This window comes from Copadichromis virginalis, linkage group LG19 (assembly GCF_057382275.1).
Source record: "Copadichromis virginalis isolate Kocher_CV1m ecotype Utaka linkage group LG19, C_Virginalis_male_GT1.1, whole genome shotgun sequence".
NCBI classification, from domain to species: Eukaryota; Metazoa; Chordata; class Actinopteri; order Cichliformes; family Cichlidae; genus Copadichromis; species Copadichromis virginalis.
In genome coordinates this window covers 10,788,997-10,816,925 of record NC_140636.1, presented here as the reverse complement: position 1 = coordinate 10,816,925, position 27,929 = coordinate 10,788,997, and the positions used below count along the sequence as shown (strand labels likewise).

At 38.8% G+C, this 27,929-nt stretch overlaps 1 protein-coding gene across 1 annotated transcript; it reads left to right on the top strand.

Moving 5' to 3' along the window:
* LOC146685565 (uncharacterized) lies at positions 1–26,899 on the top strand. Its single transcript, XM_085441100.1, has 7 exons — positions 1–300; positions 6,038–6,084; positions 7,642–7,752; positions 8,488–8,601; positions 8,724–8,877; positions 9,885–10,045; positions 10,139–26,899. Exons 1-7 carry the CDS (start codon positions 243–245, stop codon positions 25,967–25,969), a joined length of 16,476 nt encoding a protein of 5,491 aa, XP_085297226.1. The 5' UTR covers positions 1–242; the 3' UTR covers positions 25,970–26,899.
* Positions 26,900–27,929: the final 1,030 nt, after the last annotated feature.

Below are 27,929 nucleotides of genomic sequence, written 5' to 3'. Positions count from 1 at the left end.
TTCACTCTGTGGAGACTGCAGGAGAAGCTCTCTCACTCTCTTCTGTCTCTGGTTATTTCTGCAACTCATCCCTCACTGCGCTGCGACTGGCTGACCTACACGAGGACAAGACGGGGGGTGAAGAAGCAGCAGCAACACCTGCCTAATCCTTCACTGCTGCCGCCATCCCTCCGTCCGTTCCCACTTCCTGCCCAGTCTTGGACCTCGTCTCCGCCGATCTCTCCGCCACCCCCGCTGCCATCATGTGCGACTGTTTCCACCTGGCCTTTCCCAACTGGCACGCTGCCTCCTCTGGGACGAGTGGGTATCGTTATCTTTACGCTCTCTGCTCTCCTCCCCCCCTTGTTTTTTCTCCGTATGACTTAGCCCGTTCTCCCCAGAGCAATTCGCCGATTGAGCAGCAGGGTTCAGTAGTGCAGTGGGAGAGATTTTGTTTGCGTGCGTGCGTGTGATGGAGAGAGGCAGTGAGCGAGTGTAAGGCGGTTGGTGCTGATGCTGAGCTGTGTTGCTGGGTGTGTCTGCAGAGCGCAGGGGAGTGTTTGAAGATGTCATCATCGAGAGGATGTCAGGCAGCTCTGCGTTTCTCTCCTGCTCTGTTTGAAGCGCAGCCTGAAAGGCAAACAGACCTGATATTTTTACCGTGGCAGTTCAGCAAATCAGGGTTAAAAATAGAAACATGACAACTTAGACTGAAATAAAAAAACGAACAAACACTGAAATGTGTACAAAAACCATGCCCAAAATTCCCAGGAATATCTGTGATGAAAAATGAATCCAACAGCTCTGTATAATTTAATCTTGCATCCTTTTTCCAACTAACTTTGTTACCATTTGGAGTTTAAATGAACCAGATATAAATTTGTTTGGGTCAGGGTTAGTGGGCTTGGACCATATATAGTTTATGTGCACATGTGAAATATTTTTAAATTAACATTTTGTAGGAAATAACCCTGTTACACATTTGCAACATGTATGAGTCATTCTGTGTTTTGAGTTGAGTGGATGTTTTCTGGTGCACGGACTTTCTTCTTAAAATGTGCCTTACAAGCATAATTAGGGAAGGTGTTCTTACCAAGGCTGCAAAAAGTCAAACAGTGTAATGAGTTTCAGCAACATAAAAGGCTGATCAGATATTCAGGGTCAGGAGAAAACGATAAGCACGCTTATCTGAAGTTTCTATCGGCCTAATTATGAAAAATGTGTTTATAATAAACAGGAAATCTGTGTTTTTCATTAGTGGACATCCACGATTACACGGTGAAGACATTCCTTACTGTCTTGAAAAATGATGAGTTAAGGGCTCAGCTGATGCTTGCTGTAAAAAGGAGCATGAAACATCACATTACTGCTCCCCCTTTCTATTTCCCACAGTTCTCCTCATTTACTTCCATCTCTACTCTGAATTAAATCTCCCTCAAAATGATGCGAGGTTTGTTTTGCTTTGAGAAGCTTCAGGCAACGCTCAAGGTCAAAGAGAGAGAGAAATAAAAAAAGAGAGACAGGGAGGAAGTTATCCGGATAAGTGGCTGATCAACAAGACACTGGAAGCCAAAACGAACAATCCTGATCCATTATGGAGTATCACGCCTGAGTTGGACAAATTCATTTTTAATATGTGTGGACTGTTCCCATGTTTATTTTTGTTTAACAGCATGTCGTGGGAACACGGGCAGATTAGGATGCAAATTCCAGAGCTGTGACGAAACTCGCTGTAAGTTTGAAGCAGATTAATAGATTGAAAGCATGCGCTTTGGAGTCTCATGTTAATATAATCCATGCAGAAAATCTAATTCAGCTTTTTTTCCCTCCCTTGACTAAAATCCTATTATATTTTGGATCCCAGCAAACTGCTTCCAACTAAAAGGAGCTTGTGTCTGACTGTTGCACAGGAAAAAAACAAACAAAAACGGAGAGGAATCCAAATCCACGAGCACAAATAATGAGCTGTATTACTTTATATTAGTTTAGTGAAGACTTCAGGGAGCTTTTAAAACAGGAAACACAAAGTAGAGCAGAGGGTGGTTATGTAAGAGATGAGCTGAGGACAATACAACACGATACAGTTAGGATTTGCAATGCAATTCTACAGTTTAGATTTTTGTTTACGATCTTATTTGAATCTTTACCCACATAAACAAGAATATGTAGGTTTATATGCCATTGCATTGCATTATTTAGTTTAAGTGCTCACACATCAGTGTTGCTTGAAAGCAGACACGCCGGCCTGAGCCCGCAGAGATCAGCCACACCCAAATCCAGCACCAAATCATGCAGGTTCTGCACCACAAACGGCTTACTCATCTATGGAGGGTGCTTTGAATCTGAAAAATATAATAGAAAGTCAGATTGAAACATTAGGCTTTGCTTTCCTCTAACTTCTGATAAGTCAAACAAAAAATAAAAACTGTGCTCTCTGATTTTATTTTGACATGTTTAGTTGCAAATGTTCGGTGAATATGTGGGAAAGGAGTTTCTAAGAGTGCAGTGCCCGTAGCAGAGGCGGGAATAAAGAACATCCACCTTAAGTGGTGAATAACATAAGGAATGTATCAATCTGTCATTTCAGTCCCCCCGTAGTGTACAATGCACAAACACATCGCACACCATCCACAGTGAGTTACAGTTTTAACTGTGGATGAAAATCCAGATCAAATACTCCACAACACCATCACTGTGTTTCTGTATAATAACAGCACCAGGGTCTAGCCATGCTGGCACCTACAGGCTGTATATTAAGGATGTAAGTTAAGGATGTGTATAAAGCTTACTTCTAGTGTAACACATGATGCTCACAAAGACAATTAGATGATGATGCTAAGCAAGCATCCTCTGTTTACCATCCCAGTTTTACATGTTTGTGTGCTATCATCTGTTGATTAGCACTACAATTAAACTGCAGTCAAGGTTAAAAGGCAGTCCTTCTATTAGCTGTTCAGAAAGTATCAGACCTAAACTGGTTGCCCGATGATGGATGGCACTAGATGGAAACTTCAGGTACTGCAAAACTTAAAATTAGCTGTGCCACAGCAATGGGAGCTCTTTTATGTCTTTACCCAAAAATCTGTTTACAGAGGCTTCAGTGATTAATGGATCTTTAATGTGTTTGTGCTTAGGTTTGTTTACAGAAAAGACTCAATAAGAACTTATCAAGAATCTACTTAGTAACTCTTTTAACTACTTTAACTAATTCTTCTGATTTGTCAGTTTTTTTTTTAACCCACAGCTCTGACCAAACTGAACTTACACCTTGCAGTTTAATACTTATCACTGTTATTAATTTATTTACAATTTCTACCTGCGTAATGTGCTCTTACATATTTACAGAATTGTGATTTTTTTTGTATACATCATGCAGTGTCAATAAACAAATCTTAATCTTCAGGATCTATTTCGTAGCTCTTCGATGATTAGCAATGAAACGTAAATTAAGTTTATTAAAGTACAAATGGTCTACATAGAGTTAGTGCATTACATATTCTCAAAATCTCCTTTTTTCTCTGAGTAACATGCAAAGAGTTAAATCTCTGAACCAAAGTTGTCTTGGGGGTTCTTGGAAAACAATATAGAGTGACACAACTTGAGGAAAGGTGTGACTGCGACCTTAAAGTGTCCCGCCTCCTTTGTCCGTCTTAGGCTGAAGAAATCATTTTATCCACTTCAGCAGCCACACTCACACCAGGAATGGTTAAGAGCAGTTTGGAGCTTTTCTTACTGACACAGTTTACGTTCAGGAGTTCAGCAAACAGCAGCTTAAGGTAGGTCAGCTGCTTGCTGTAACATCATGGGAAAATCTTTACTATTTTTGCCAGTCAGACCTGGTCTGAAAGAGAAGGATGTTGATGAGTGCATGAGAAGGATTCTTCTCTTTCACTCGCTATTTCAGGTAATGGTGTAGGCGGCTGTAAGGACTCTCACATTTTTATGTTTTTTAACATGTCTAGACTGTGTTGTGCTCACTCACTGAGTTCACAGAGAAAATCTTTTGAGATGAATAGATATATGTTGATAAATGTCCTCTTATGCTATTTCTAATCACATGAATCCACAATGACTTTATCAGACGTGAAAAAAAGCTGAGCTGGATTGTCTTTTCATTGCTCTTAAACTGTCTTGAAGGCTTAACCTTGAGGCAGCAACACATCCTGATGCAGTAAGAGGTTTTTAAACCATCACTCTCTTGCCCGAACTTTCTTCTAATGCACTTACACAGGCTGTGAGAGCTCTTCACATGACATACATTACTGTAATGCAGCGGGTGGGGTGTCAGTGTGATGGTGAGTTGAGAAACTATATGGATCTACCATATACACAGGCCAAATGTTGCACATATTTCTGTTATTTTAAGTCATTCTGTTTTTCATTGATGGCTTTAAAAGAAAACTTACTACAATAATTTGTTTTTGCTTCAAATAAGACTTTTGCTTGTAAATTACGATGCGGTGTTTGCACTAATGAAGTTGACACTTTCATTATGGTTTTTTGAGCTCCAAATTTAGCCACAGTTTAGTGTTTTTTGAGGTTTTGTCCTGCAACATATCAGCTATGCCCAAATAAAACACCTAAAGCACCTAGACCAGCGTTATTCCTGCAATGAAAATGATTTGTTTGTCCATGTAGCATTAATTTATTCAACTTTAAGTTCTACTGACAGTACTTTTTTTTTATCAGTACTTATATTTTTTAGTCAACAATACTATAAAACTACAGAAATCATACTGTATGCCTGTGTAATTCTCCACTCGACAAGCCTTGTTTTAAATGTACAACATCCCTGAAACAAAGGAACTCTCAAAATAACGTTAACGAATGGTTTATTTAAAAAGGAATTAACTTGAATAGAGCAGGTAATAATTATAATCTGGTAACTTGATTAATTTGGAGTCAGACTTTCCCTTTTTGGCAGCCTTGATGGGCTAAGCTGAGAGGTTGCAAAGTCCAATCTGTGGGTCAATACAGTGGATCACTTAACAGAGGCAGCAGCTCCCTGGAGGGAATTATTGCCAGGAAGAACTCTAAATAGTCTAATCATCGGCTCCAGAGTCTCCGAGCCTCAAAACAACTGCCAGGGGTCAGACTGGGTGGAAGTCTTATGCTTTGTCTTTGTGCAAATCATTTCTGTATTTTTTTTTATTCATACAACAAAAGGATTATAAAACACAAGTGTGAGCTACTTTTACATGGTGTCGTTTTCATACGAATAGAGGACAGAGGACAAAGGACAGTGATCCCTCTTGAATCATCCCTATTTTTTTATATTTTTCATTTTTATGTTTTTATATCTGAACATTTTCAGGGGCGTGTCTTTTAATTGTCTTTTAACATGTCTTTTAAAGCCACTTAACACTGACCTATGACTTATTCAATTATGAAAAGGGACCCAACTCAAGAGATGAACCAGTGTCTTGATACTTAGCAAAGAATCAGTTCTTTAGGCACTTTGTTACAAAAACACATCATGTTTTTCTGACACCTGTCAGAGGATATTTCAAGCTATGTTTAAGAGTAAAGGTGGTCATCCCAAATATTCATATGCATTAGGATTGTACACACATCTGTTTTTTCCTTTTATACTGTATTTCCAATATATGTTTATACAAGTTTCAATGGATCTCTGCAGCTATTTCACATGTTCCTATCAAAATGTAAAGAAATGAAAGGTGGCTCAAGACTTTTGCACATTACTGTATAATCTGCTACAATTAAATAAATTTCAATATTATGAATCGTGTTCAGTGCATTTTATTTGCTGTTTTTGTAAACGGAGGAGTGTGATTTTTTTGCCAGGTGCCTTTTTGCATGACATATTTGAGGTTTTGTAGTAACAGGACAGACTTTGTTTAGCTGCTGTGTGACCGGACTAAAATCACTTAATGCGATTTTCTATTTATTTAGGGATTAATATGCAAAATATTTACGCAATAAACTTGTGCATGCAGAAAATGAAGCATTAGAGGTCAACAGTTTACGTTTAAAGTATTGCAATACACAGATGTCATATCAGATACTATGTTGTTGTGGTTTTTTTTTTTCTGAACAGGACCTGGGCGACGGTTGCAAGGCCCAGAGCCTGCCACAGAGGACTCAGTAAGTGAATTTACTGTGACACAAAGTGACATGCTTGTTTTTTCTTCATTTCATTTCTTTGTTAGTTACTGTAAGTTTTGTGCTGTGACTTCATTTCATTCATTATTAATTTGAGCCATCTGCAGCTGGTGATATTGTCCACTTTAGTGCAGCTTTATATAATGATGTTGATTTTTTCAACATGAATACCGACATCTTTCCATGTGTCAGTATTCCTTCAAATTTTTGAAACCGGAGGGAAAAACTGTCACAACATAACATAACATAACATAACATAACATAACATAACATGAGGGCATTATATTGTGTAAGTAAATGTGTCACTGTGAATGAGTGACAAGGGAGTAGGTGGTCCTACTGGGTCATCAACACTGTGGAATAATAACATTAAAGCTGTTAAATCAATAGTTCATATACTTCAGACTATAAAATTTTACATTTACAGATGTGTGTATTATGTCCTTACTGTTTTTGTCCTGTTTTTATATTTTTCTTTTCATTTTAATCCCCCTTTTCCATATTTAGCACATTTTCACCAACAAACAGCTGAAATGTTTCATTCCATAGAAGGAAATCTACTGTACGTTCTCAACGTTGTCATATGTTTTTAGGATTTTGTATTATACAGTGACAACAGACTGTATGAAGTAACGCGTCTAGATCACCAAAGTGATCAACAGTTCAGTTTCTGTTTGAAGGCGGTCACATATTCCTGTGCCTTAAAACTGGATCCACCATGTTTGATTGATAGATTATGATGTTGATGTTGGAGTCTGAGCTAATAAATACTGAACAACAGTTATTTTAACTTTACAGCAAAGCAAATAGAGACAAGACTTAGTGCTAATGGAGACTTTGCACAGATAGGCAAATAACAACAACCCATTACAACTTACACTTTTTATCAGAGAAGAAATTTGTACAAATCAGTGTATAGTATTTATACAGATTGGCTGACTAATATTTGTGCTGCACTGAAAAATGATCACATCAGTCTAATATAAACAAGGCTGTCACCGATCATGGGCTAGCAGCTGAAAAACAACAACTTTTGGTTAATTCTGGTTTGGATGACGGATGATGAAAATGAGAATCTACACACACACACACACACACACACACACACACACACACACACACACACACACACACACACACACACACACACACACACACACACAAAGTACACATGCACACAGTATTTTGCTCAAAGTGTTGGCCTGACAGACTAGCCAACGCTGCCATCTCAGGAAACACACCAATAATGTGACAGTTTTTAAATGCCAAATAGCTAAACACCCAGTCAGTGATGCTTTTGGCTAAACAAGGTGCTATCGCACTATCTGGGATCCAATTTTCCTCCATATCTTTTTTTTTTTGTTGTTTATGCTGCAGGTGCAGCTGCATGAGTTTTAATAAGAAAACATTTTATATGCAGCTCAAGAAAATAGATGCTTTCTAGGCTTGATAATATCCAAATGAAATGATATGAAATTTCTTAGGGGTGATGATGAAAACAGGTTTGTTTTCATGTTTACTGACCTTATGTCCATGCAGATGTGTGATGAGCCATCTCAGTTCGCAGAGAGTGAGAGACCACGCCCACAAGGGTCATCTCCAGTTGAGGAGTATCCTGAGACTGAAAAATACAGTGACAGTGATAAAGAGGTACAGAGAAACACCACACATATTTTAAGTTACGTGTGCGCTTCATGTTTTAAGGTCCTACAACATCACTCGATCCCATATGAGTAAGCACTTGGCATGAACCAAGCTCAGCCCCCCCCCCCAAACTTTTAGCTTGTTTAGTCTTGAAAATCCAGTTAAGACAATAGAACAGAACATTGTTTACAATACAACCATGTCCAAAAAAATCAGGCTTCTCTGGCAGAAATAACTGGCTTTCTTTTAATTCTTCACCTCAGCTGGGAAATTATAACGCTGCTACTTCACTGCATGTAAACTCACAGTTATTGAATAGTCTGCGTGTAAGTCAACGGTCTATTTTTCAGGCCAAAAAATAAATGAAGTTAGAAAAACAAACTTGTGACTGAAAGAAAGAAGTTTGTGTATTCGACTCAGTTATACTCACACGGCTGCATGTCCTGAAATGACAAAAAAAAAAGGTGAAACTGAAGAAGACTGTTTCTGGACAGCATCCACATGAAAATGTAGAAACTGTGAAAGATAACATTGTGTTTTTATTAGTTGTTCTATTACTTACTTTCTATTACTTATTTCTCTTTACAGATTTGTGTGCTAATGTGTGGTCCAAGATGAGCTCTGCATTGTATAATATTGCAATAACTTGGCTACTCCCCTGTATAAATGAATGTACCCTCCTGATCTGAGTATTATAAGATTACTTTTTAAACCCCTTTGCTCCTCTTAAACTCCTTTTAGTGTGAAGCAGAGCATGACCCACGCCACAAAGGTGGGACTGGAAAGAAAACTAAAAAGTCTGGGCTTGGGTCCATGTTTGAAAAGCGCTCTACTCCAAAGATGAGTAAACTCAAGGTGAGACATTTCTAGCTTTTCCTCTGTGTACTGCATTTGTAAATCCTTTCAAGCTATGCAACTGCAGAAAAAAAAAAATCAGTGCTAAAGGTAAAATGACTGTCCTTTTTTTGCACTGGCAGGAAGCTGAGAGCCCTGAATCTGAGGTGATAGTGAAAACGGCCAAAGATGGATGTGCAGAGGGTCTCATTTATGGTGGAGGGGGAAAAGAAGGGATTTTCATTAAGGAAGTAGTGCCAGAGTCACCAGCCTCCAAAAATCTAAAACTGAAAGAAGGTAAACCTGCGGCTAAAAATTTGTCTCATTAAAATTATTATAGGTTTAAAGTCTCTATATTATTACATTACATTACTATGTATTATTACATTCTGTATTCTACTTGATTTTATGTTATGCTATTGTAGAATTTTTAATTTGCAATATTCAATTGACAATTACACTGCTCAAAAAATTAAAGGAACACTTTTAATAAGAGTAAAACATCAAGTCAGTCAAACTGCTGGGATACTGACGTGGTCAGATATGTAGCAGAGGGGCTTGCTAATCAGTTTCAGCTGCTTTGGTGCTAATGAAATCAACAACAGGTACACTAGAAGGGCAATGGTGCGACAAAACAGGAATGTTTTACAGGTTGAGGCAACCGAGATCCTGGGTTCCTCCTTGTAGGCAATGGTACCTGGAGGATGAATGAATTGATACCATTGACTGGTTCCTACACTCATCTGACCTAAATTCAACAGAACACCTCTGGGATGTTATGTTTCGGTCCATACAATGCTACCCCGTTGTAGGAACCTGGTAATGCCTTGGTCCAGATTTGGAAGGAGATCCCCCAGGACACCATCTGTTGTCTCACTGGAAGCATTGCCTGAATTTGTCATGCATGAATTCAAGCACAAAATGACACCCAACTACAACTGGCTGTCATTTTGAGCTGCTGCAATGAAATTTTGGCAAAATGGACTAGTCTGCTTTTTGAATTCAGCCCCCTGTAAGTTGATAATTTTTATTTCAATCAAATGATGAGGCCATTCATTCCTAACACATTACCCAGTTCTTATCAGCGTCGATATCCAGCATGATTTTTTTCCTCCCATTGAGATCTTATGTGTTTTCAAAGTGTTACTATAATTTTTTAGCACTGTACGTTGAACACAAGCAAATGTTAATGTTATTCTTTATTTGATTTTTTTATTGAACACTTCAATTTTTATCAACTAAAAATGGGACTTAAAAGTCTGCTCATCAAAGTCCTTTTGAAATATTTTGTCTTGTCTACACAGGTGATCAGATTTTGAGTGCCACTGTGTATTTTGACAACATGTCATATGAGGATGCCATTCAGATTCTGGAGCATGCTCAGGCATATAAACTGAAGCTTTGCTTGAAGCGCAAGCCAGAGATCACAGAGACCGAACCAGCCATCGAATCTGACGTTATACCTGTAACTATTCTCAAAGTTGTCTGCTCAAACTCTTTGTTAGTTATTTTTATTTGTTAGTAACGACTTACCTTTAATTTTTATGCTTCTTAACAGGAAGAAGACCTCCACACTCCACAGATGAGAGAACAAGGAAAAACTAAAAGACGCGGAGAAGCTCGCATTTCGTGGCCCAAGTTTTCATCCTTTGGAAAAGGGCGAAAATCACGTTTTACAAGGTCTCACAGTTCCTCAGAGGCTGAGGAACAAAGAAAGCTTGAACTCAGCCCAACAACAAGCGACACAGAGTCACCAATAAAAACTCAGGATGCTCTCAAATACAAGAAAAAGCATAAAATAAAACTACCTGGTCTGACAAAGAGAGGCCGGATAAGTTCATCTGAGGAGCAGGACACAGATGTGCAAACTGGACAGATCAGTGGTGACACTCACCACACACAAGAATCTGATATGCTTTCACCTGAGTGCCTTGAAAGCCCCTCAGGAGAAATGCCTGAAGCCTATGTGAAAAAAGATCTGAAAGTAATGAAAGATGTGCAACTTGAAGAAACCAATCTAACGGTCCGTGAAGCTCAACCTATTCAACATAAGGTGGAACTTATCAGTATAGATAGCACTTTGAAAACAGCAGATTTAACTGTGGCTCTAGCAGATCAAGAAAGCCCCTCTCTTATCAAGTCCCCTGAGGGGAAAAAAAAGAAGAAAGAAAGGTCTGAATTAAAAATGAAAATTCTGGGGAAGGATAAATCACACAAGAAAGAAGCAAAAGCAAAATCGTCACCAAAAAGGCTAAAAACACTAGGGGCAAGTTTTGACTTAGCTGATCATCCTGAAAATGAAAAATCTGACTTAATCCCAAACTTTGAGTCACACACAGAAGAAATCCAAGAAAAACACGAAGACAGAAGAACAGGGGAAACTGTCAAACTGACGAAACTCAGTTTGGGTGACGTTGGTGCTGAGGAAATCACAGATGATCCTTATAAGAGACTGGCAAAAAGCAGTGATTTCAGAACCCAACTTCCCAAACGGGAAGAGATTGAGATACCAGGTATGGAGGATAAGTCTGTGAAGACGAGAGCAAAAAGAATTAAAGAACCTAAGGTAAATTATACAGGACAGAATGGAGAATTTCAAGCGGAAACTGTGCAACTGTCAATTGATGTTGACAGTGTGAAAGAGGCAGTTTCTAAATTGCCTGGATATAAGCTGCCTAAAGTTGATACATCTGGCATGCCTATTCCAGAAGAAATTACTGTGATAGATGCAAATGCTCAAAGAATATCAGTGAAAACGCCTACAAAAGTGGTAGACACCAAAACAAAGCATGGAGCAAGTCTTACAAAGTTTGACACAACTTCTTCTCTAGAAATTTCCAAGACTACAGTTAAGCTGTCACAGATCACAACCGGGCAATTAACCTCAGAGGATCTTTTAACTGAAACAACAGTAAAAACTTATAAGGAACATGAAACTAAGAAAAAACAAAGCAGCAAAGAGATTAAAACTGGGACCTATAAAAGAGAAGATATTATAATACCAGGAAAGGAAAGTTTAGAGAAAGTATCTAGTCTTCAGGCACATGTGGCTGATGAAACACGAGGAACAGAGGGTATCAACTCTGAATATGAATCAGATAAGAAATCAAAGAAGGCAAAGATGACAGTGCCTAGCTTTGGGATAGCAAAGCCAGACATAAGAATCCCTAATATTGGAATTGTCTTGCCAAAACAAAATATCTTTCAGCAAAAAGGGGACACAACAAAAGGAGAAAAAGCTGAATTCCTCCGAGAAGTAACGACATCAAAAGATGAAATTAAAAAAGAAAAGGGGCAGAGTGAAGGAGTTGTATGTGAGGTTGTGATTCCTGAACTCGATAGCATTGAATACATTGACTCAGTAGATGGTTCACCAGCCAAAAAGGACAATGGCATTAGGCTTACAGGTTTTGATGTAAATCTTGAGTCAAAAACAAACGTGGATATTTCCCTGGCAAAAAGTGCAGAAACTGAAGAGCATGCAGTTAAATTGCCTCAATTTGGAGCTATTACTACATACATCAGTGTAAATGTGCCCGATGGAGATAAGCCTATAAACACTGATGAAGCTGAGACAAAAACTCTTGAAAGAGAGGGAAAGGGTAGCAAGTTTAAAGTGCCAAATGTTGGTATCTCCATGCCAAGGGCGAAAGGAATAAAAACGGATTCAAGTCTATCAAAGAAAGGTGTAGCTGTGACACCACCGCCTGAGACCGACGTTACACCTGGAAGTGTAGATGTTTGTATTGCAGAACGAATAATGGAGGCAGAAAAATATGACCAGGAAATAAAACATCCTCGGGCAGAAGGTGATTTTGATAGGCAAGGAGGCAAGTTCAAGATGCCAAAGTTAGGAATTGCAATGCCGAAAATAAAAGGGTCTGAATTTGACTTCAGTGCATCAGAGAAAAATGAAGATATGAAACTGTCAGAAACAAAACGGAAGGTGAAACCCTCTGATGCCGAAATTAGAGCTCCTGAAATGAAAGTTGTAGAAAAGTATGTAGACGAATCACCATCAAAATTTAAGATGCCAACGTTCAAGCTACCTAAATTTGGATCTCCTGTGGCCAACACCAGTCATGAAGTACATGATAAATTAAAAGACATTGAAATTTGTGAAACACAGCTGAAATCAACTGAAGGTGTCAATGTTAACATTCCAACACCAAATACTGATATTGTGGGATCATCTATTGATGTGAAAACAGTTGATGTCAAACCACAGACTGGAATTAAAACTAAAATCGATGTAAGTCTTGGGAGTGCAGAAGCTTTCTTTCCCCAGGAAAAGACTGGAGATGAAACCGAAGTACATGAAAGCAAGTTCAAATTGCCAAAATTTGGAATAACAATGCCAAAAGTAAAAGGACCAGAAGTTGATTTTAACTTATTGAAGAGAGATGTAGATGAAACACTTGAAGAAGCCAAAACTGATGCTGAACGTAAAAAACCCTCTGCTCAAATGGAAACCGAAGATCCTGATATTGAAGATCTGACAAAGGACAATGAGAACTCACTTTCAAAATTTAAGATGCCCACATTCAAACTACCAAAATTTGGAGTTGGTATCCCAAGTGCCACAACAGAAATACCTGATTTGGACACAGGTATCAAAATAGAAGGTGCTGATATTAGTATCCCTGAACAGGTTCTTGAAGTGAACATAGCAGCACCCAGCATTGAATTAAAAGAACATGAAGGCAAAGGAAGTAAGTTCAAATTGCCAAGTCTTGGATTTTCTGTCCCTCAAACAAAAGGACCGGACTTTGATTTAAATTCTTCAAAGAAAAGCATAGATATTACTCTTCCAGAAGCTGAAGTCAAACTCCCTGATGTTGAAGTTGAAAAAAATTCTGCTGAGGTTGAAATGAAAATTGAGACTAAGGAAAAAAAAGAATCACTATCAAAGGTTAAGATGCCAACATTCCACTTACCAAAACTTGGCATTGGTATCACAAGTGCAACAGCAAAAGTACCGGATATGGACAAATGTATCAAAATAGATGGTGCTGATATTAGTATCCCCGAAGAGGTTCTTGAAGTTAACATAGCAGCACCCAGCACTGAATTGAAAGAGCCTTCAATCTCCTTGAAAACCAGTGGATATGAACATGAAGTAAAAGGAAGTAAGTTCAAACTGCCAAGTCTTGGATTTTCTGTCCATCAAGACAAAGCGCCTGACATTGATTTAAGCTCATCAAAGCAAGACGTACATATTACACTTCCAGAAGCTACAGCTGAAGTCAAGCTCCATGATGTCGAAGTAGAGAAACCTTCTGTTGAAACTGAAATTGAAGCTCCTGAGTTCAAAGTTGAGACAAAAGACAAGAAAGGATCACCATCAAAGTTTAAGATGCCTCCATTCCAATTACCCAAATTTGGCATTGGTATCACAAGTGCAACAGCAGAGGTACCGGATATGGAGAAAGGTATCAAAATAGAAGGTGCTGATATTGAGATTCCTGAAGAGGTTCTTGAAGTTAACATTGCAGCACCCAGCACTGAATTGAAAGAACTTCCAATCTCCTTGGAAACCAGTGAATCTGAATATGATGGAAAAGGAAGTAAGTTCAAGCTGCCAAGTCTTGGATTGTCTGTCCCAAAAAGAAAAGGGCCTGACACTGATTTAAGCTTATCAAAGAAAGATGTAGATGTTACACTTCCAGAAGCTAAAGCTAAAGTCACACTCCCTGATATGGAAGTGGAAACTGAAGCTCCTGAGTTCAAAGTTGAGACAAAAGACAAAAAAGGATCACCATCAAAGTTTAAGATGCCAACATTCAAATTACCCAAATTTGGTGCCCGTGACACAAGTGCAACAGCAGAGGTACCGGATATGGACAAAGGCATAAAAATAGATGGTGGTGATATTAGTATCCCTGAAGAGGTTCTTGAAGTTAACATAGCAGCACCCAGCACTGAATTCAAAGAACCTTCACTCACCCTGAAAACTACAGGAGCTGAACGTGAAGGCAAAGGAAGTAAGTTCAAACTGCCAAGTCTTGGATTGTCTGTCCCTGAAACCAAAGTACCTGACATTGATTTAAGCTTATCGAAGAAAGACGTAGATGTTACATATCCAGAAGCCAAAGCTGAAGCCAAACTCCCTGATTTTGAAGTAGAGAAACCTTCTGTTGAAGTGGAAACTGAAGCTCCTGAGTTCAAAGTTGAGACAAAAGATAAAAAAGGATCACCATCAAAATTTAAGATGCCTACATTCAAATTACCCAAATTTGGCATTGGTATCCCAAGTGCCACAGCAAAAGTACCTGATTTGGACACAGATGTTAAAGTAGATGGTGGTGATATTAGTATCCCTGAGGAGGTTCTTGAAGTTAACATTGCAGCACCCAGCACTGAATTCAAAGAACCTTCACTCACCCTGAAAACTGCAGGAGCTGAACATGAAGGCAAAGGAAGTAAGTTCAAACTGCCAAGTCTTGGATTGTCTGTCCCTCAAGCCAAGGGACCTGACATTGATTTAAGTTTATCAGAGAAAGACGTAGAAGTTACACTTCCAGAAGCCAACGCTGAAGTCAAACTCCGTGATGTTGAAATTGAAAAATCTTCTGTTGAAGTGGAAATTGAAGCTCCTGAGATAAAGATTGAAACAAAGGGAAAGAAAGGATCACCATCAAAGTTTAAGATGCCAACATTCCAACTGCCAAAATTTGGAGTGGGTATCACAAGTACAACAGCAGAGGTACCGGATATGGAGAAAGGCATAAAAATAGATGGTGCTGATATTGAGATTCCTGAAGAGGTTCTTGAAGTTAACATAGCAGCACCCAGCACTGAATTAAAAGAACCTTCACTCACCCTGAAAACTGCAGGAGCTGAACATGAAGGAAAAGGAAGTAAGTTCAAACTGCCAAGTCTTGGATTGTCTGTCCCAAAAACAAAAGGGTCTGACATTGATTTAAGCTTATCGAAGAAAGACGTAAAAGTTACACTTCAAGAAGATAAAGCTGAAGTCAAACTCCCTGATGTTGAAGTAGAGAAACCTTCTGTTGAAGTGGAAATTGAAGCTCCTGAGATAAAGATTGAAACAAAGGGAAAGAAAGGATCACCATCAAAGTTTAAGATGCCAACATTCCAAATTCCAAAATTTGGAGTGGGTGTCACAAGTGCAACAGCAGAGGTACCGGATATGGACAAAGGCATAAAAATAGATGGTGCTGATATTAAGATTCCTGAAGAGGTTCTTGAAGTTGGCGTTGCAGCACCCAGCACTGAATTAAAAGAACCTTCAATCTCCTTGAAAACCAGTGGATATGAACATGAAGTAAAAGGAAGTAAGTTCAAACTGCCAAGTCTTGGATTGTCTGTCCCAAAAACCAAAGGGCCTGACATTGATTTAAGCTTATCGAAGAAAGACGTGCATGTTACACTTCCAGAAGCCAAAGCTGAAGTCAAACTCCCTGATGTTGAAGTAGAGAAACCTTCTGTTGAAGTGGAAATTGAAGCTCCTGAGTTCAAAGTTGAGACAAAAGATAAAAAAGGATCACCATCAAAATTTAAGATGCCTACATTCAAATTACCCAGATTTGGCATTGGTATCCCAAGTGGTACAGCAAAAGTACCTGATTTGGACACAGATGTTAAAGTAGAAGGAGCTGATATTAGTATACCTAAAGAGGTTCTTGAAGTTAACATAGCAGCACCCAGCACTGAATTCAAAGAACCTTCACTCACCCTGAAAACTACAGGAGCTGAACATGAAGGAAAAGGAAGTAAGTTCAAACTGCCAAGTCTTGGATTGTCTGTCCCTCAAGCCAAAGGACCAGATATCAATTTAAGTTTATCAAAGAAAGATGTAGATATTACACTTCCAGAAGCCAAAGCTGAAGTCAAGCTCCCTGATGTTGAAGTTGAAAAACCTTCTGTTGAAGTGGAAATTGAAGCTCCTGAGATAAAGATTGAAACAAAGGGAAAGAAAGGATCACCATCAAAGTTTAAGATGCCAACATTCCAATTGCCAAAATTTGGAGTGGGTGTCACAAGTGCAACAGCAGAGGTACCGGATATGGACAAAGGCATAAAAATAGATGGTGCTGATATTGAGATTCCTGAAGAGGTTCTTGAAGTTAACATTGCAGCACCCAGCACTGAATTAAAAGAACCTTCAATCTCCTTGAAAACCAGTGGATCTGAACATGAAGGAAAAGGAAGTAAGTTCAAACTGCCAAGTCTTGGATTGTCTGTCACAAAAACCAAAGGGCCTGACATTGATTTAAGCTTATCAAAGAAAGATGTAGATGCTGCACTTCCAGAAGCTAAAGCTGAAATCAAACTCCCTGATGTTGAAGTAGAGAAACCTTCTGTTGAAGTGGAAATTGAAGCTCCTGAGTTCAAAGTTGAGACAAAAGACAAAAAAGGATCACCATCAAAGTTTAAGATGCCTACATTCAAATTACCCAGATTTGGCATTGGTATCCCAAGTGCCACAGCAAAAGTACCTGATTTGGACACGGATGTTAAAGTAGATGGTGGTGATATGAGTATCCCTGAAGAGGTTCTTAAAGTTAACATAGCAGCACCCAGCACTGAATTCAAAGAACCTTCACTCACCCTGAAAACTACAGGAGCTGAACATGAAGGAAAAGGAAGTAAGTTCAAACTGCCAAGTCTTGGATTGTCTGTCCCTCAAGCCAAAGGACCAGATATCAATTTAAGTTTATCAAAGAAAGATGTTGATGTTACACTTCCAGAAGCCAAAGCTGAAGTCAAACTCCGTGATGTTGAAATTGAAAAACCTTCTGTTGAAGTGGAAATTGAAGCTCCTGAGATAAAGATTGAAACAAAGGGAAAGAAAGGATCACCATCAAAGTTTAAGATGCCAACATTCCAAATTCCAAAATTTGGAGTGGGTGTCACAAGTGCAACAGCAGAGGTACCGGATATGGACAAAGGCATAAAAATAGATGGTGCTGATATTGAGATTCCTGAAGAGGTTCTTGAAGTTGGCGTTGCAGCACCCAGCACTGAATTAAAAGAACCTTCAATCTCCTTGAAAACCAGTGGATCTGAACATGAAGGAAAAGGAAGTAAGTTCAAACTGCCAAGTCTTGGATTGTCTGTCGCAAAAACCAAAGGGCCTGACATTGATTTAAGCTTAACGAAGAAAGATGTAGATGCTGCACTTCCAGAAGCTAAAGCTGAAGTCAAACTCCCTGATGTTGAAGTAGAGAAACCTTCTGTTGAAATTGAAGCTCCTGAGTTCAAAGTTGAGACAAAAGATAAAAAAGGATCACCATCAAAATTTAAGATGCCTACATTCAAATTACCCAGATTTGGCATTGGTATCCCAAGTGGTACAGCAAAAGTACCTGATTTGGACACAGATGTTAAAGTAGATGGTGGTGATATTAGTATCCCTGAAGAGGTTCTTGAAGTCAACATAGCAGCACCCAGCACTGAATTCAAAGAACCTTCACTCACCCTGAAAACTGCAGGAGCTGAACATGAAGGAAAAGGAAGTAAGTTCAAACTGCCAAGTCTTGGATTGTCTGTCCCTCAAGCCAAAGGACCAGATATCGATTTAAGTTTATCGAAGAAAGATGTTGATGTTACACTTCCAGAAGCCAAAGCTGAAGTCAAGCTCCCTGATGTTGAAGTTGAAAAACCTTCTGTTGAAGTGGAAATTGAAGCTCCTGAGATAAAGATTGAAACAAAGGGAAAGAAAGGATCACCATCAAAGTTTAAGATGCCAACATTCCAATTGCCAAAATTTGGAGTGGGTGTCACAAGTGCAACAGCAGAGGTACCGGATATGGACAAAGGCATAAAAATAGATGGTGCTGATATTGAGATTCCTGAAGAGGTTCTTGAAGTTAACATTGCAGCACCCAGCACTGAATTAAAAGAACCTTCAATCTCCTTGAAAACCAGTGGATCTGAACATGAAGGAAAAGGAAGTAAGTTCAAACTGCCAAGTCTTGGATTGTCTGTCACAAAAACCAAAGGGCCTGACATTGATTTAAGCTTATCAAAGAAAGATGTAGATGCTGCACTTCCAGAAGCTAAAGCTGAAATCAAACTCCCTGATGTTGAAGTAGAGAAACCTTCTGTTGAAGTGGAAATTGAAGCTCCTGAGTTCAAAGTTGAGACAAAAGACAAAAAAGGATCACCATCAAAGTTTAAGATGCCTACATTCAAATTACCCAGATTTGGCATTGGTATCCCAAGTGCCACAGCAAAAGTACCTGATTTGGACACGGATGTTAAAGTAGATGGTGGTGATATGAGTATCCCTGAAGAGGTTCTTAAAGTTAACATAGCAGCACCCAGCACTGAATTCAAAGAACCTTCACTCACCCTGAAAACTACAGGAGCTGAACATGAAGGAAAAGGAAGTAAGTTCAAACTGCCAAGTCTTGGATTGTCTGTCCCTCAAGCCAAAGGACCAGATATCAATTTAAGTTTATCAAAGAAAGATGTTGATGTTACACTTCCAGAAGCCAAAGCTGAAGTCAAACTCCGTGATGTTGAAATTGAAAAACCTTCTGTTGAAGTGGAAATTGAAGCTCCTGAGATAAAGATTGAAACAAAGGGAAAGAAAGGATCACCATCAAAGTTTAAGATGCCAACATTCCAAATTCCAAAATTTGGAGTGGGTGTCACAAGTGCAACAGCAGAGGTACCGGATATGGACAAAGGCATAAAAATAGATGGTGCTGATATTGAGATTCCTGAAGAGGTTCTTGAAGTTGGCGTTGCAGCACCCAGCACTGAATTAAAAGAACCTTCAATCTCCTTGAAAACCAGTGGATCTGAACATGAAGGAAAAGGAAGTAAGTTCAAACTGCCAAGTCTTGGATTGTCTGTCGCAAAAACCAAAGGGCCTGACATTGATTTAAGCTTAACGAAGAAAGATGTAGATGCTGCACTTCCAGAAGCTAAAGCTGAAGTCAAACTCCCTGATGTTGAAGTAGAGAAACCTTCTGTTGAAATTGAAGCTCCTGAGTTCAAAGTTGAGACAAAAGATAAAAAAGGATCACCATCAAAATTTAAGATGCCTACATTCAAATTACCCAGATTTGGCATTGGTATCCCAAGTGGTACAGCAAAAGTACCTGATTTGGACACAGATGTTAAAGTAGATGGTGGTGATATTAGTATCCCTGAAGAGGTTCTTGAAGTCAACATAGCAGCACCCAGCACTGAATTCAAAGAACCTTCACTCACCCTGAAAACTGCAGGAGCTGAACATGAAGGAAAAGGAAGTAAGTTCAAACTGCCAAGTCTTGGATTGTCTGTCCCTCAAGCCAAAGGACCAGATATCGATTTAAGTTTATCGAAGAAAGATGTTGATGTTACACTTCCAGAAGCCAAAGCTGAAGTCAAACTCCGTGATGTTGAAATTGAAAAACCTTGTGTTGAAGTGGAAATTGAAGCTCCTGAGATAAAGACAGAAACAAAGGGAAAGAAAGGATCACCATCAAAGTTTAAGATGCCAACATTCCAAATTCCAAAATTTGGAGTGGGTGTCACAAGTTCAACAGCAGAGGTACCGGATATGGACAAAGGCATAAAAATAGATGGTGCTGATATTAAGATTCCTGAAGAGGTTCTTGAAGTTGGCGTTGCAACACCCAGCACTGAATTAAAAGAACCTTCAATCTCCTTGAAAACCAGTGGATATGAACATGAAGTAAAAGGAAGTAAGTTCAAACTGCCAAGTCTTGGATTGTCTGTCCCTCAAGCCAAAGGACCAGATATCAATTTAAGTTTATCAAAGAAAGATGTAGATATTACACTTCCAGAAGCCAAAGTTGAAGTCAAGCTCCCTGATGTTGAAGTTGAAAAACCTTCTGTTGAAGTGGAAATTGAAGCTCCTGAGATAAAGATTGAAACAAAGGGAAAGAAAGGATCACCATCAAAGTTTAAGATGCCAACATTCCAATTGCCAAAATTTGGAGTGGGTGTCACAAGTGCAACAGCAGAGGTACCGGATATGGACAAAGGCATAAAAATAGATGGTGCTGATATTGAGATTCCTGAAGAGGTTCTTGAAGTTAACATTGCAGCACCCAGCACTGAATTAAAAGAACCTTCAATCTCCTTGAAAACCAGTGGATCTGAACATGAAGGAAAAGGAAGTAAGTTCAAACTGCCAAGTCTTGGATTGTCTGTCCCAAAAACCAAAGGGCCTGACATTGATTTAAGCTTATCAAAGAAAGATGTAGATGCTGCACTTCCAGAAGCTAAAGCTGAAATCAAACTCCCTGATGTTGAAGTAGAGAAACCTTCTGTTGAAGTGGAAATTGAAGCTCCTGAGTTCAAAGTTGAGACAAAAGACAAAAAAGAATCACCATCAAAGTTTAAGATGCCTACATTCAAATTACCCAGATTTGGCATTGGTATCCCAAGTGCCACAGCAAAAGTACCTGATTTGGACACGGATGTTAAAGTAGATGGTGGTGATATGAGTATCCCTGAAGAGGTTCTTAAAGTTAACATAGCAGCACCCAGCACTGAATTCAAAGAACCTTCACTCACCCTGAAAACTACAGGAGCTGAACATGAAGGAAAAGGAAGTAAGTTCAAACTGCCAAGTCTTGGATTGTCTGTCCCTCAAGCCAAAGGACCAGATATCAATTTAAGTTTATCAAAGAAAGATGTTGATGTTACACTTCCAGAAGCCAAAGCTGAAGTCAAACTCCGTGATGTTGAAATTGAAAAACCTTCTGTTGAAGTGGAAATTGAAGCTCCTGAGATAAAGATTGAAACAAAGGGAAAGAAAGGATCACCATCAAAGTTTAAGATGCCAACATTCCAAATTCCAAAATTTGGAGTGGGTGTCACAAGTGCAACAGCAGAGGTACCGGATATGGACAAAGGCATAAAAATAGATGGTGCTGATATTGAGATTCCTGAAGAGGTTCTTGAAGTTGGCGTTGCAGCACCCAGCACTGAATTAAAAGAACCTTCAATCTCCTTGAAAACCAGTGGATCTGAACATGAAGGAAAAGGAAGTAAGTTCAAACTGCCAAGTCTTGGATTGTCTGTCGCAAAAACCAAAGGGCCTGACATTGATTTAAGCTTAACGAAGAAAGATGTAGATGCTGCACTTCCAGAAGCTAAAGCTGAAGTCAAACTCCCTGATGTTGAAGTAGAGAAACCTTCTGTTGAAATTGAAGCTCCTGAGTTCAAAGTTGAGACAAAAGATAAAAAAGGATCACCATCAAAATTTAAGATGCCTACATTCAAATTACCCAGATTTGGCATTGGTATCCCAAGTGGTACAGCAAAAGTACCTGATTTGGACACAGATGTTAAAGTAGATGGTGGTGATATTAGTATCCCTGAAGAGGTTCTTGAAGTCAACATTGCAGCACCCAGCACTGAATTCAAAGAACCTTCACTCACCCTGAAAACTGCAGGAGCTGAACATGAAGGAAAAGGAAGTAAGTTCAAACTGCCAAGTCTTGGATTGTCTGTCCCTCAAACAAAAGGGCCTGACATTGATTTAAGTTTATCAAAGAAAGATGTAGATGTTACACTTCCAGAAGCCAAAGCTGAAGTCAAACTCCGTGATGTTGAAATTGAAAAACCTTGTGTTGAAGTGGAAATTGAAGCTCCTGAGATAAAGACAGAAACAAAGGGAAAGAAAGGATCACCATCAAAGTTTAAGATGCCAACATTCCAAATTCCAAAATTTGGAGTGGGTGTCACAAGTGCAACAGCAGAGGTACCGGATATGGACAAAGGCATAAAAATAGATGGTGCTGATATTAAGATTCCTGAAGAGGTTCTTGAAGTTGGCGTTGCAGCACCCAGCACTGAATTAAAAGAACCTTCAATCTCCTTGAAAACCAGTGGATCTGAACATGAAGGAAAAGGAAGTAAGTTCACACTGCCAAGTCTTGGATTGTCTGTCGCAAAAACCAAAGGGCCTGACATTGATTTAAGCTTATCGAAGAAAGATGTGCATGTTACACTTCCAGAAGCTAAAGCTGAAGTCAAACTCCCTGATGTTGAAGTAGAGAAACCTTCTGTTGAAGTGGAAATTGAAGCTCCTGAGTTCAAAGTTGAGACAAAAGATAAAAAAGGATCACCATCAAAATTTAAGATGCCTACATTCAAATTACCCAGATTTGGCATTGGTATCCCAAGTGGTACAGCAAAAGTACCTGATTTGGACACGGATGTTAAAGTAGATGGTGGTGATATTAGTATCCCTGAAGAGGTTCTTGAAGTCAACATTGCAGCACCCAGCACTGAATTCAAAGAACCTTCACTCACCCTGAAAACTGCAGGAGCTGAACATGAAGGAAAAGGAAGTAAGTTCAAACTGCCAAGTCTTGGATTGTCTGTCCCTCAAACAAAAGGGCCTGACATTGATTTAAGTTTATCAAAGAAAGATGTAGATGTTACACTTCCAGAAGCCAAAGCTGAAGTCAAGCTCCCTGATGTTGAAATTGAAAAACCTTCTGTTGAAGTTGGAATTGAAGCTCCTGAGATAAAGATTGAAACAAAGGGAAAGAAAGGATCACCATCAAAGTTTAAGATGCCAACATTCCAAATTCCAAAATTTGGAGTTGGTGTCACAAGTTCAACAGCAGAGGCACCGGATATGGACAAAGGTATGAAAATAGATGGTGCTGATATTGAGATTCCTGAAGAGGTTCTTGAAGTTGGCGTTGCAGTACCCAGCACTGAATTAAAAGAACCTTCAATCTCCTTGAAAACCAGTGGATATGAACATGAAGTAAAAGGAAGTAAGTTCAAACTGCCAAGTCTTGGATTGTCTTTCCCTCAAACAAAAGGGCCTGACATTGATTTAAGCTTATCGAAGAAAGATGTAGATGTTACAGTTCCAAAAGCCAAAGCTGACAAAGCTGGTAAGGCCCCTGAGGAAGACATCAGCATTGATGTTCCCGGAGTTGATGTCATACTACCAGAAGTCAAAACAGATGTACATCTTCCAGATACCGACCTTAAAGAATCCTCACATATTATCATAGAGGGGGGAACCGATACAAACCTTGAGGCTAAATTGAAAAAGCCAAGATTTTCATTGCCAAAATTTTCATTTTCCAAGCAAAGTGTAAAAGACCCTGAAGTCGATATCAGTCTCCCAAAAACTGATGTTATTTTTCTGCAAGGTGATATAGTCAAACAACCTGACAATGAGTTCAGTATGGAAGTAAGTGATGTGAATAAAGGAATTAAAATTGATGCAGCACCCGGCATTGACTCTGAAGGTTTAGCTGTAGATGTGAAAGCTAAAGGAGGTGAGATATCTGGAAGCAAGTTTAAAATGCCAAATCTGGCCATCTCAATGACCAAAGTTAAAAGTCCTGAAACAGATTTAAGTTTATCAAAGAAAGATGTTGATATTTCCTTACCAGAGGTAACAGCTGACATCAAACTACTCCATATTGAAGGCAAAGAAACTGAGGGTTCTACTTCATTACCGGAAACACCTACAATTGAGGCCGAAGTCAAGTCAAAACGACCAAGTTGGACATTTCCAAAATTTTCCTTTTCAAGGACAGCCGATAAGGCCCCAGCTATTGATGTCAAAATTGAAACACCCAAAGCTGAGATTATATCAAGCAAAACAGAAGTCTGTCTAGCAGAAGCTGAAATCAAAGGACCTTCAATGGAAGAACCACCTGCTGAAGAAACTGAAACAAACTTGAAAAAACCTAAATTTTCACTTCCGAGATTTTCTTTTTCAAAGTCAAGTATTAAAGAATCGGAGTTAAGTGATGAGCTTCCACAAGCTGATGTTTCTGTTTCAGAGGGAGAAATAAAAGTTAAACAACCTGAAATGGAAATTAAAGCTCCTGAGAAAGAAGCTGGGCAAGGAAGCCCATTTAAGTTCCCAAATTTAGGCATTGTACAAACAAAACCAAAAGGACCTGAAGTGGATTTAAAATCATCAATAAACAATGTTGACAGCAAACGGCCAGAAATAAAAGCAGAGGTCAAAATCTCAGAAGAAGTCAAACAATCGTCATCTAGTTTGGGAATCAAGTCTTCTGAGACAAAAGCAAAATCAAAAGATGCTGAAGGATCCCCTTTAAAAGAAAAAATTTCACCACTGAAAATGCCAAAATTTAGCAGTGCTTCCTTTGACGTTACCATGGAAGCACCCAAAACAGGAAAAGTAATTGACATTCATGGATCTAAACCTAAGGAGGATATTTCTGTCACCGACAAAGATTCGATTGTTAATATTAAAATGGATTATTCCAAAGGTATAATATCAGAATCCGAAACACCCAAGACTGAGACTGATGTTGTGGGTCTTCCATCACCAAGTAAATTCAAACTACCATCTTTTAAAATGCCCAGGCTTAGCTTCTCAAAGTCTAAACCTGAAGAGGAACAGCTTCCTGCTGAAATAGAAGATAAAGAAGCTCAACTGGAAATGGAAGTTGAAACAAAAGGAGAAAGTAAATCACCAAAAATGATTCTGACATCATTTGGTGAGATCCTAAAGACTATTGATGTTGAATTTGATGTTCCAAAAGCAGACCAAGTTGAAGAAAATCTTGTAGTCTCAAAAGAAGTTCAAGAAATAGGCGAACATGCTGGAAAGCAATTAGAAGCAAAGGAAAAAGGAGCAAGTACCATACAAGATATTTCCAAGAGTCCCGAGAGGACAGGTTGGTTTAAATTTCCTAAGTTTGGCCTGTCTTCCCCTTCAGAAGCCCCCAGTGCTCCTGAGAAATGTGAACAAAAGGATGAAAAGAGTCCAGTAGGGGGAATGGGGGACGAGGAAATTAGCCCCACCTTTTCTGTCCAATCATCGGATGCCTTCGCTGATATAAGTTCTGCAGTCACAAGTGAGCATGTTGGCCCATCCATATCTTCCCCAACAAAGGTAACTGTCAAATATTCTGATCCAAATGTTGCTACTGAGCTTGAAGAGACACACAGTAACATCTTTACTTCGGCCACGAGGACTGAACTGATCTCAGTTCAGCCTAACTTACCGGAGAAAATCACTATTCTGTCCTCTGGAATATCATCGTCATCAGAAGACACGTGCAGATTGGAATCGAGAAAACTACACGTCATTACAACAAATATACAAGCAACCCCAGAAGCACAGCATGCCCAGTTACTAACTGATATTGAAGCTGAATTAGCTGAAGGCCTTCCCTTAAAATCAGAAGCTAATGAAACTACATCATGGACTGTGGAAGGCTCAGACAGTGGCAACAGAGCGGTGTTTGAGAGGCACTTAGTGACGAAAACCTCAACTGAAAGAAGTGAAAGCAGAGAGACAATTGTTATAACCAAACAAATTACTCATGTATTTGACTCTTCTGAGCCCATCTCTGGTGAGACAGCGTCATCTATACAGCGACTGAGAGACTCTGTGCACTCTGAGAAAATGAGGTTCTTTGACGATGCTGAGAAGTGAGGCAACTGGAAATAATTCATGTGTAAAGATACTATTTCTCTTTGCCTAGACCTGAATGTCAGAGGAGACAAGTGAATGAAAACATGCTGGAAACTGGGAAAGGAAGTTAGCATGTTTAACTTACCGATCACAGAGAACAATCTGTCAGTGTTCAGGCATTACAACATGATGGTGATGTGCTGTGCTATGATGCTGACCTACAAAAGAAATATGCATTCCTGTAATTCACGCTGACAGTCTGTTGAAGATACTAACAATGTGTATAACTGTGTCCTTACTTCAAATTGTAGCAAGGCCTTAGCAAATATCCTTGCTCAAGATGCAGAATGTTTGACTTTTGCTTACCAAAATCTCTAAAACTCATTTTGCAGTTTTTCACTATTGACTAATTTACTTGTGTGTGTACTTTACAAAATGATAATCACCAGTGCCGTCAACTAAAATTTCTGACTGTTTGAGACTGATGCAAAAATCAATTTATTTTACTGACATTCCAAATTGTGTTTACAGTAATTTCACTATAACGCTTACAGTATATACAAACTACAATAGCATAATGCAGTTAAGATAGAACAAAGAATATGTACGTATTGCACCAAGATACTGTTGTCGCTGTAGCTAAAATGTAAAGAGACAATAGCAATGCAAAGCTGAAATGAAAAGCGTATGATCAAACAGAGCAAATGTACTGCTAAAACTATATTTTTTATTAATACTTTGCTACTTTGAACCTAATTTGCCACACTAGAAATCTGTCTGGACTCTGTTTTCTTTCCATATCTCTGTACAAAGTGGGGCTATTGAACCGGCTATATAAATAGCTTTTAATGACCTTTGAAATTTTATTGGATAACTGCTCGTGTTTGTATTCTGATAGGCTTTAACTTAACTTGTTTGCATAGTTATAGACAATAAATGCTATTATATCCAAAACTATGTTTGTGTGTGTGTTTGTGTGTCTATAGTGAAATTAATAAAAAGCACAGTTTTCAATCTGTAGTCAATATGTTTGCACACTAGATGGAGACAAAGTTCATAACTATGGTAACATATCATCACGAATATGCTTCATGTTATATACAGATAATTCACAGTTTACTGTGTGAATAAGTCCCTGTGCACAGTGTGAAACTTCTGTGTTAGCTTAACTACAGATTTCCTTGTTATGGCCTTTTTTACAGCAATTGAAATTCCTTCACAAACCTCATTTAAATATCATGAAATATACAGAACAAGAAAAAAAAAGCTTCTTCCATTCCAACTTTGAAAATGTAAAACGTATCAGTATACCTTACAATTACACCATAGCGTGCCAACTATCAAGCACTCACTCGTTGTCTACGCTCACCGAATTGTTATGTGCTGCCTTCAAGAGCGTCCCGTCACTTCCTTCTTTCTTCCGGAAACGATGTTAAAATTATTGCTGGTGCAGGTTTCTCGCGTCCTGTGTTTCACAGAGAAACTGCATGTGTATAAAATTAGACCCTAATCACACATTGGCCATAAATGTGTCTCACAGCATCAAAATATTCATCAACTCTAATTAAAACATAGTTTGTCAAATGGAAATATCCAACAGACTCTTGTAGGAAATTTGAAACGAATGTGTCTTGCAAGTCGTTTTTCTTTGTCATCTAAGAAACATCAACTACACGTATGTGGACATGTGTATCAATAATATGTACATCATAAAGTTGTTTCCAAATTTATTTTAAAACCATGTTCTTTTAAAAGAACTTACTGGTGTCTATCTTTCATCTAGACACTGAACCTATTTGCAGTGACTATTTAAGTCTCAGAAACATTAAACCATCTACATCAGGAATGCCAAACTTATTTTATATCCTGGGTGTCTCAAACATAATAAATATAGCAGAGAGTAAAAAAGGGTAAAAACCCTTTCTGCTATTTTATCTAATATTTAACTACTACGGCAATGCATGGCGATGGGGGACATCTG

What these genes read in the sequence shown, in the direction of transcription:
- LOC146685565 (XM_085441100.1), top strand. Translation starts at nt 243, where the DNA reads ATGTGCGACTGTTTCCACCTGGCCTTTCCCAACTGGCACGCTGCCTCC. An exon ending in CAAAGATGAGTAAACTCAAG is followed by an intron (nt 8,602 to 8,723) that starts GTGAGACATTTC and finishes TTGCACTGGCAG; the next exon opens with GAAGCTGAGAGCCCTGAATC. An exon ending in TCGAATCTGACGTTATACCT is followed by an intron (nt 10,046 to 10,138) that starts GTAACTATTCTC and finishes GCTTCTTAACAG; the next exon opens with GAAGAAGACCTCCACACTCC.